The sequence below is a fragment of the Ictalurus punctatus genome, chromosome 3 (genome assembly GCF_001660625.3).
Source record: "Ictalurus punctatus breed USDA103 chromosome 3, Coco_2.0, whole genome shotgun sequence".
NCBI lineage: Eukaryota > Metazoa > Chordata > Actinopteri > Siluriformes > Ictaluridae > Ictalurus > Ictalurus punctatus.
The window spans coordinates 28,862,423-28,873,293 of record NC_030418.2 but is presented as its reverse complement, the minus strand read 5'-3'; the positions used below and the strand labels follow the sequence as shown (position 1 = coordinate 28,873,293).

The following is a 10,871-nucleotide window of genomic DNA, read 5'->3' as shown; positions in this document are numbered from 1 at the left end:
GCTTTATCTGTCTGTACCTGATTGGGAAGAGTTAAAGGTGTTAACACAGGAACAAAGAAGTGTTGGTGGGGGAGTTGGGGCCTGCAGTGTACAAATATGGCCACCAAGGACTACGATTCCCAGCACTCACCACTGTCCTGTTCACGCTCAGAAAATTACTGCTTACACTCACCTGGACGCTATCACCACTTACCAATATATAAGCACACACCCAAGCATTGTGAAGTAACACTCAACGTATTTGTGCCTGGATTACCAAGCCTTTCTATGTGGTTTGCGGTTTTTGGATTTTGTCTCATCTACATGATTTGTTGATCGCCTGAATTTCTGCCTCTTTTTGACTTTGACTATATTGTCTCATGTTTTGGATTGCATGCCAGCCTTTTTGAATAAACACCACCTGCAACTGAAGATTTATCCAGCACCTAACAGTATTCATGTTTGGTTTCATCCCTACTGTGTATTCTCTGGTGGTCTGGGGAAACCTGTATGTTGCTGCATCTGAATTCTTGACTTAAAATGTAGGAAAAAAATCAGATTTTGTCCAAAATGAATGTTAAAATAATTTACATTCATTACTTTCTAACATTGCCTTAGCTTTCTATCTGCAAAGATTTATGAATTTCATCATCTCATTGATCATGGTTAGTTATGTGCCATAGAAAAATGGGCATAAGCCAAATCAATTCAGTTTTCAATCAGATACCAAATATCAAAATGTCCACAATGCTCCTGTGGTGTCAGATAATCATCAAAACAGAGAAGAGTACTTACATAGTCAAAGTTTTTAAATATTTACACAAATGACCCAAAAAGACATTAATTACAAGAAATTTAGTCAACTGAAGAACTGGACGAATGCATCAGTAGTTATTTCCCCACCAATGTTAGAGTGAACAGACATCAGTTAAGTGAAGAGATGATGATGAGGCTCGGGCTTAAATGCAGCGAGTGACTTTTACCTCAGGCGATGGCACATTTAAATGTAAAAGTAGGCAGGACATCTTTCAGTGGGAATTAAATGAAATTTTTACATTTAATATTTTCTCGCTTTTCACATATGCACTTTAAAATGCTGGAACTTTACTTGTCATTAAGACTACAGTATTCTATATAGTAGAAAATATTAAACTTTTAACAGGTAAAGAGATTTCCCAGGCTGCCACATCATATGTTCTGAGCAAGTCCCACTGCATTCTGGAAGCTAGTGATAATTTAAATTGCTATGACTTGTATGAAAAACTGTTATTTAGTGCTATGGTTGTGTATACAGCCTTTTCTGTGAATCACAGAGGGATTTATGTTCAGTTTGTGGCCTGTGTGAATGAGCATCACACACATCATACTCAAGGCAGTCGTTTCACTTCAGGCTGTTGTGTTCATACAGCTACAGCTGCTCTTACAGGCTTTTCTGATGGGTGAAAGAACTGTTTTATTCCATCAAGCTGTTTATCTTTATGTGCACCTTGTATGCCCTTTATTTTTTTATTATATATATATATATATATATATATATATATATATATATATATATATATATATATATATATATATATATATATATATATCTCAAGTAGTCTTGTGCTCACTTATGCATTTGTGTAATTTTCTAATTTACATTAAATGCAAAGCTTTATAAAAGTGTAGTTATGTATTCATGAGTATGGAAGTATGCTACAACTCTAAACAAACAAACAAACAAAAAAAACCCTCCTTATCATGATCTGCACAAATTGCTCTTTTTCTATGTATTTCATTTTCACTAAATACACTGGAAAAAGCCATCAGAAAAAATATCCTAGCTTTCAGCCATTCATGCCATACCATAGTTTGGCTGAATCCTCTGCAAATGATGATGGACAGGCCGAAGACAAATAAACATCTAGCCTCAGAGGATGGAAAGAAATAAAGAACCAAATTTAATTTTCCAGACATGAGAAAAGAAAGCGGTTAGAACATGCTGATGGCCATGATGAGAAAGGTCAGTTAACCGGTGATTTTCAATTTAGTTTCTATTATCTAATTCAATACTGCCTCTGTATTCTGTCCCATCTAATAAACGTATACATATATCACAGTATGGATGAGTAGTTAGAATTTATGAGAATGTGTTGACTGAGTAATCTGCGGTGTGTTTGCAGGGAGCACAGAGGGACTCTTTTTACTGCCTCTACTTAAAGACAAATGCTAAACAGATGGATGAAATGATTCTCATCGCTATGGGGTGAAAGCTCATCAGGCTCAGGTTAATCATCTGAGTCATGTCCATACCTGATGACGTCATATGTGAGCTCATGTTTTCTTCCCACTTGATAAGATCACACAAGGGAGTCGAAAGTGAGTCTTGATTGCATTCAACATGCTCGTTAACACTTTTTCTGAGAGAGTATTGATGTAATATCTTAATGATGAAAAAAAAACCACAAAACCCTGATAAGGAAGGTGAAGGCTAGGCATGCAGTGGGGTTAATCACATTTGAACTGTTTAATGGAGTGTTTGAAGTGATAATAACAATCTTTAATCTTTGTCAAATGAGGCTCAGTTTACAGGGATGAAAGAAAGGTTAAGGGCTGCTGGTATAAATGAGCTTAGCCTCCCTGACTGAAGATAAAAAAGCAGACATTTGGTGGAACCAGTGAAACACCAGTTAGATTTGATCTCCATTTGGGTTGATATTTTCCAGGCCACTTTTCTGATACGTCCATAAGACATCATCAGCCTTCATTGGAAAGGCGTATGTGAAACACAATCCTGGGCTTAATGAACATGAACGAGGTGGATTATGTACTCCACCATTCTTTTTTTTCCCACCAAAATGCCAAAATTTGAAGGAGAAACTAAAAGCAGATAGGCTAAGCAAATATCGTGCAAACACAGTAAAAAATTACACAAAACGACAAATGACAGAACTTTAAGTTTAGAGCAGTGGTCACCAACCTTCTTCCTTGAGAGCTACCTTCCTGCAGGTAGCAGGAACCAACCAAAATCTAACACACCTGTTTTAGTTTACTAAGAATGTCTTAAGGCAATTATTAGATGGTCAAGTGGGCATGATTATGATTCTAGCTAAAGTCCTTAGGAAGGTAGATCTCCAGGAACATGGTTGGAGACCATGGTTTAAGGTTTTTTCTTTTATAACGAAAGAGTTACCACTTTTCCTTTTATCATGTTTTTTTATATCCTGAGGAAACATGATACAAACCCAATAGATCAATATGGCCTCGAAACACTCAAAAAAAGCCTTAATATGTCTAATCGTTTAAGTGTGTATGTGTGTGTGCGTGTTTTTTTTTTTTATCTTTTACCTTTCTCTCAGATAATAACGTGAGAGTAAGAGGTTGACTAGAGATCAATATAAATCAACAGAATAATACATTATTAAGGCTGGCTTATAAACAATTCTACTGATGCGTGGATTTTGCTGATTGAGGCTCTATGTGAAGCTCTTTCACAAGAAAACATTATGCTCTCATTATGCTCTCAAAACATTATGCTCTCAACAAAAACTGAGTAAATAGTGTCCTTCACATCAACTTTTCATCCACTATGTTTTTCTCTAGTACATTATATGTGTCTGCAGGATGATCACTGGGGATGTATAAAGACACAAACAGGGCTTGTCCATATCTGTTTCTTGTTATCTAGTCTCTCTAAAATGTGTTCCATTGGCATGAAAAGCAAGTCAATGTTTTATTTATTATGTTTCTTTTTTCATTCAAAGTGAGTTAGTTAATTAAATGACAACATTTTAGACAAAAAAGGAGATTAAAGTAATAAATGAGAAAGCTGCCAGAGTGTTAAATGACCCTCATATAACCAATAGAATGTAATTTACCATGTGAAGCCAGCTGAATCATTGATATTGGTACTGATGCTTTGATCTGAGAAATAGTGTTAATCCTAGAAAGAAATAAAAAGGAATTCAATTGATATATTCATCCAAATACTTAAATGTTTAGTCGCCATCAGAGAATACTGGAAAACAAAACAAAAAAACAGTTATTAATTTCTCATTCAAATTTCACTTGCAATATATTCAAAATGCACCCATATATTATTATAGATTTGTTCTGTATCAAGTAGTAAATTTTGTTGTCCATATTATCCTTATTTAGTTTGTGGACCAAACTGGTTACTTTTTCATAAATTAATCATATGATAAATGCAGAAAACAGTTCCCAAACAGTTGAAGCAACAGGTTATAATAACAGAAGTGGTAATGGAAATGGAGAAATTCCCATATAAACATTAATGGATTAATAGCCATGATTTATGTGTGTCTAACTCATCATTATGTCTGCATCAACTCTTACAGGGTTACAGCCAGTGTTTTCTTCCTTTTGGCTCTCTGCCACTGTGATAAGTGCATCTTTTTCCATCTGTCCCAAAAACAAAAGATGCTCTGACATTCGTTCTGATGCATTCAGTTAACCAAGCAAATATTCTTTCTTTATCTTATCAGCTGATATTTCTATTGAGAGCAGAGTATTATGGACATTCGAAATCGGCTGTTGAAAACAGCGGGGTACAATTATAGTTTTTGTTTTAACAGCCTTAGAAGTGTGAAATGCTTGTTGTTTGTGTGTTTACTTAATGTATTAAATTAATTACAATTAGTGCTGTACAATATGGATAAATATTACATTATATTGTGATAAATCTAGCAATGCATTAAAACAAACTGATTAACTCATGGGTTGTATGGTGCATGGCAGCACAGCGGGTAGTGTTGCTGTCTCTCCATCCAGGGCCCCTGGGCGATCCTGAGCTTGGGTTAATGTCGGTGTGGAGTTTCTGTGCAATATGTCATTTTTTGTTTCCTCCATGTTCTCTGGTTTCCTCCCATGTCCCAAAACATGAAGGTAGGTAGAATGGCTATAATAAATTGCCCCTAGGTATGAATGAGTGTGTGAATGGGTGTGTGCGGTGCCCTGAGAAGGACTGGGTGTATTCCCTCCACATACACACTGATCCTGACTTCACCACAATTCTGACCAGTCACAAATGTCTTTTGTCAAGGGTTCAACAATAAAAGTATTGCAATATAGCTATGCCGATTAACAAACAATTCATTGCTCAGCCCAAAATGCAGGTAGTAATCAAGAAAGAACCGCAAAGCCATAATATACTGTGTTTATAGAGGTAAGTAGAAGCATAATTCATTTATTTATTCAATTTCTTTCATTCAATCATCAAATGTGCTTGTGGTGACCGATTTGGCCAATTCAAAGATATCACAAGAAGGCGGAGCCAGGAAAAAAACAAAACAAAACACTAAAAACATAGCCCAACACCCTGGTAGGGCAAAGGGTTTCAAGACATACATAAAAGAAACATTCAATAAAAATGGCTTTGCCCTTTGTAATGTATATCATACAGTGTCATCATATACAGTGCCATAGTACAATATGATACAACCAACAGACATGGGCACAGAACAGCATCAGTTGATCAGAAATTCATAAACAAATTCTGAAGAACAGTTCATAAACATCTTATAAATACTTATATATTATCATACACAGCTTTGTTTTAACAATGCAAATGTGTTCAGTATGCTTTTCTGTAATGGCGTCTTATCATATAGAGCTTCAGCAGCAATCCAATGTTTATTAAAAGCACGAGTTGGCAAACCGTTTAAGGTATCGGCACGCAGTTTAAAGCCCTGTTGGGTTTTGTTTTCTCCAGAGATGCCTTGCAATAGTGAGAGAACGCACATCTCCTCTATCTTTCAGTGATGTCCCTCTGTATGGCCTGAACCTCCACTATTCCCTAACTAACCAATGTCCAATTTTGCTGAAAAAAAATATAAACAAACAATATACAGTCCATTACTTTGTTTTTCTTTACCCCTCTTTTATATTACATCACTCCATTTAAAAAGGAAATGACCTTCATGTTACATAGCCCTCAAGTACCAAAGAGGAAAACCATATGTGCAAACTGATCATAAATATGTCTCTTGGTAAGCCTGTGGCTGTAATTAAGATAAGTCTGTTTCCGCAAACACAATACAGTAGTGCTGCTTTTAGGTGGGCGTTTTTTGAAGGACCTTGATACTGTATGAACTGACAGACCACAGCAGTCATCCTGACAGAGCTCAGTGGTTCAGACAATAAAACAGATCATAAATATCTATGTTTGGGAAGATTGTCAAGGCATTGCTGCAGACAAGATAGTTGGTGAAAAGTGCTGCTGCCAAAATACACTATAAGTATATCTCTTGTAAACATCCATGGCTTTTTTTTGTCAGGGGAAACTGGTGTTTGTGCCATGGAGACCACCCAACCATCATTCTCCTCTAAAAAGATCTCTTAAAGGACTTGCACAGGATCTTGTGGAAGGCTCTGCGGAAGTCCTGGTTAAAGATGGTGTAGATGACAGGGTTGAGGGAGCTGTTGCAGTAGCCAATCCAGAAGAAGAACTTGAAGAGAGGGTCAGGGATCTCGCAAGGCTTCCGGCAGATTCCGTACAGACTGTAGCTGAAGAAAAATGGGAACCAGCAGACCACAAACACGCCCATGACCACAGCCAGGACAAAGGTGAAGCGCTTCTCACGGGCTTGTGAGATCTTCTTCCTAGACATGGTGCTCCTTCTTTTTCTGCGGGAGGAGAACAGGTCCAGGGACTTGCTGCTTGCACGGGACTTGCGGCTTGAGTGCTTGGAGCTGGAGCTGTTCTTGCGGCTGGCCCGGCGTTCTTTTCGGCCTGCTGCTGACTCACGGCGTGGCCTCTTGGCCTTCTCATCTGAGGAACTGCTGTCGTCCATTTCCGCATCAGGTTCATCCTCGGGAGGTTTTTTATTAACAGGCTGAGGTGTAGATGCACAGTGACCATTCTGCCGGCCTGAATCGTCTCGGCTCAGACTGTTTTCAAGGCGTGGTGCTTCTTCTGGCTCGTGACGCTTCTCTGACATGCTTCGTGTGCGTGTTTTGGCCACCTGGTAGATGCGTACATAGACAAGGATCATTATGACACATGGGGCAAAGAAGGAGCCAATACTGGAGTACAGGATGTACCACGTGTGGTCATTAAGTTGACACTGTGGCTCACGATCACCACCTTCGCTGCTCCGGTCCATGGAGATGAGTGGCGGGAAGGAGATCACAGCCGAGATCAGCCACACCACTACGATCATTGCCTTTACTCGGCGTGGCGTGCGCTTCAGGTTGTATTCCACTGCCTGCGTTACTGACCAGTACCTGTCTAGGCTGATGGCACACAGGTGAACAATTGAGGATGTGCAGAAGAGGACGTCCAATGCGAGATAGATATCACACCAAACTTGTCCAAAAAACCAGTAACCCATCAGTTCGTTTGCCAGAGAGAAAGGCATGATCAAGGTGGCCACCAGGATGTCTGCAGTAGCCAGAGACACCAGGAAAAGATTCTGGGGAGGTTTGAGCGCTCTGCTCGTCAGCACCGCAATCACCACCAGTACATTCCCAACTATAATAAACAAAATGATGAAGCTTACCAAACCGGCGAGTCCTATCACAGTGGCCAGAGTGTAGCGACTGGTAGAATTCCCAGTGAAATTGGAATAGTCCATCCCGCTGAAAAAACTCAAGTTATCCATGGCAGAACTGTTTGTTTTATTTGTTCGGAAATCCTTAGTGGGTGTCTTTCTAAGCGTAAAGGCAGCGCACCGCTGTATTACCGACGTCCCTTCTGGAAAACGTAGCCGTTTTCCCTGCGTTCCTCCTCTTCTGCCTGTCCGTTACTTTCATCTCGTTCCCGTCTCCGCTTTTTCCTCACTCGCAGAATTCCTTATACCAATTGCTCCATTATTATTATTATTATTATTATTATTATTATTATTATTATTATTATTATTATTATTAAAGAGTTACTCTGTGGATGGTATCACGAATATCACTGTCACCGGCGGACACGGTGCTCCACGCGCCCTACTCGCCATCCACCGACTCTGCTCTCCTCAGCATCTCTCTCTCTCTCACACTCACACACACACACACACACACACACACAGAGAAGCGCCTCGCCCCGCCGTGCACCGTCCACGTGCTGGCCAGGTTAACGTAGCTCCGCCCCTGCAAAGTCGAAAGGAAATCTGCCATAATCTAATATTTGTCCTTTAATCGGACTGTAGGGATTCTGTAATTGCACCTGAGCCGGTGGATTGTACGCGTTTCCCTCTTATTACCGTCTTCTTTACACCGCGGTAAAGTTGGTTATATATTGGACATTAGATTCACATTCGAGATTCGGAATTCAGTTTGTCTAAAAATAAACACACAAAAAGACAAAATGTTTATTTTCTAACTTCTTTTTTTCCCGTTACAGCCCGTGGAAGCCAATCTTTCGGAAACGCAGGTCATCAGCGCTTCATAGTAAAGGAGTCAGTAAGGGACCGTCGAAAAAGTGCATGACCAGGGCAACTGTATAAGATTCTACCAAGATTATAGTCATCTGTTTTGCTTGATATCTCATGTATTGTAGGTTAGGATACAGTATGGAGTCAGTACTTAAAAGTGTTAAGTTTTACACTGTAGAGTCAGTGTTTAAAACTCATCTTTGCTAAAAAATGCAACATTTTTAAAATATGCCTTATTCATCCTTTCTTCCTGTGTTATTTTTTGAGTTTGAGTTATTTCGTTATGTGTATTTTGTTTTTCAATTTTGAAACTAAAAACGCATAAACACAGACCAACAATGAACAGTATCATAGTGAATTTGGTTATACATGTGTAACTCATACAGTCAAAAAGTTATTGATATTTGATATATTATCGTTTATATTAGAGTATTATATTATAGATTGATAGTTATTGAATTTTGATTTATTTTTCATAAAAAAATGTAAATTTTTTATTTAGTTTTTAAAATCTATTTGCTGTAGTTACAAGTAATGATAGAATATATCAGTGGTTTTCAAAGTGGGGGCCGCCAGGGGGCGCCCGGGGGGCCTCAACAATTTTCTGTGAAAAATAAATAAATACATGATTTTCTCTTTCTCACACTCAGACAAACACACACACACACACACACACACACACACACACACACACACACACAAACACACACACACACATGATCAATTCCCAATGTAATGTAATGTAAAGATGCAAGATGTAATTATTAATAAAAAAAGAGGGAGATATATTCAGAAGTCTGTATTTTTAATGTGTTTTAAAGACATCTTGCAAAAGGGGGGCCTCGGTCAAATGTTAATGCCATCTGGGGGGTCTTGCCCTGGAAAAGTTTTGGAACCACTGGACTATATCATAGTGCAGTATCTTTTATTTTTGTGAATTATTTTACAAAAGATCAAAAAGTTAAACGATAAAAATACCATTTTCACAGCCTTCTTTGCTCATATTTACCAAGGGTGATAGATATTCTGTGAAGTAGACGACTATTATCTTATACAGTTGCCGTGGTCATGCACTTTTTAGACGGTCCCTTACTGACTACATTACTAAAAGCGCTGATGACCTGCGTTTCTGAAAGATTAACTTCAGGTGGCTTTAACGGGAGAAAAGTTAACCATATGTTCAATTGTACTTGGTTCTTTGCCCAACTCCTGAGTAAGAAAATACACATTTTGTCCTTTTCTTGTGTTTATGTATTGAGAAATAGAAGAGAGAATCTCGAATATGCAGCGAATGTCCAATATGAACCCAACTTTACCGCGGTCTCCTTTACGCCCACAAGAGCGCATGCGAGGTGCTTTAAGTTGTTACATTTTGTAGCACGCTAACGGAAATATTATTAATCCTATATTTCATAATTTAACGTGATGGTGAATTAACATGTCGGAATCAATGTCGATGAAGACGACTATGGGCTGAACAACGGTGCGCTTTTGCGCGCCTCCAAATCAACCGTGAGCTGCGTGAGATGAATAAATAGCCGTTTTTCAAATTGCAAAATAAACCCTTTGCACTCAGATTTCACATCTTTGCTCGTCGTACTTGGCAACATGCGATAACACATGACATTGGCGTAATTAAAAATGCGTCCTTATTGTAATCCAGCACGCGCCTTAAATTGTCTATCAATTTATCCTCAGTCCGTATGGAAAATGCACAGAGCGCAATCATCAGTGTTTATGTTACTCTGACAATATGTTTAAACCCAACTGCACATAAATGCACACTAAGATCTCGTTCAGCTAAGTAAAAATCAATTCATCCCTGAAAATATTGCTGTGCTTATACCTTTTTAAATGCTTACTAATGATAACTTTCTATAAGATCAACAAACAAGCATATATTAATACTTAATGCTTTCATAATGATAAATCAATCAGTCATTAATAATTGCACACTGCAATAAATGTACTATTAAAGTTACACCATTAAAGTTTCCACTAAAGTACTGTTCATTTACAGTAAGTATTTTCAGGTACAGTAAATATTTACAGTCTTTATATGTCAATGTATATTTCCATTAATATACAATATCAAGGACCCAACCATGGCAGCTTGGCAACACTGGGATGTGAACACAAAACTGTATTGACGAGTAGCTCCAAGGCTTACCCACTGAACTGCCTCCACCACTGAATTTCTAGTTTTTACTAACATTTGAACTTGCATCAAAGAGGGTTTGTGTTCATTTAAAATAGTCACTAAAATTAAGGGCACAGAAAGGATTGACTCAGTTCAGGTATTGTCACAAAGACATTCTTTAGTATCCTCATTCATGCCTAAAACATTAGATATCTCACTACTCATTGCATTTTCTGCTCCTTTAGTGTAAATTAACCTATTGCCCAATCGTTTATAGTACAATCCTGTACAACAGTATGTTGCTGTGCATTAGACAAGTATTAACATCTCGTTCATTAAATACTTTTTGTAAACAATCTAGGTTAAACCAAACTTTAGGCTAAGACAGTTCT

At 38.1% G+C, this 10,871-nt stretch overlaps 1 protein-coding gene across 1 annotated transcript; it reads right to left on the bottom strand.

The window, feature by feature from the left end:
* Window positions 1-5,196: 5,196 nt before the first annotated feature.
* adra2c (adrenoceptor alpha 2C) lies at window positions 5,197-7,780 on the bottom strand. The gene has a single exon (XM_017463280.3). The coding sequence runs from the start codon at window positions 7,578-7,580 to the stop codon at window positions 6,303-6,305; it is 1,278 nt and encodes a 425-aa protein (XP_017318769.1). The 5' UTR covers window positions 7,581-7,780; the 3' UTR covers window positions 5,197-6,302.
* Between the last annotated feature and the right edge of the window lie 3,091 nt (window positions 7,781-10,871).

Coding starts and splice junctions, on each gene's coding strand:
- adra2c (XM_017463280.3), bottom strand. CDS start 7,580: ATGGATAACTTGAGTTTTTTCAGCGGGATGGACTATTCCAATTTCACT.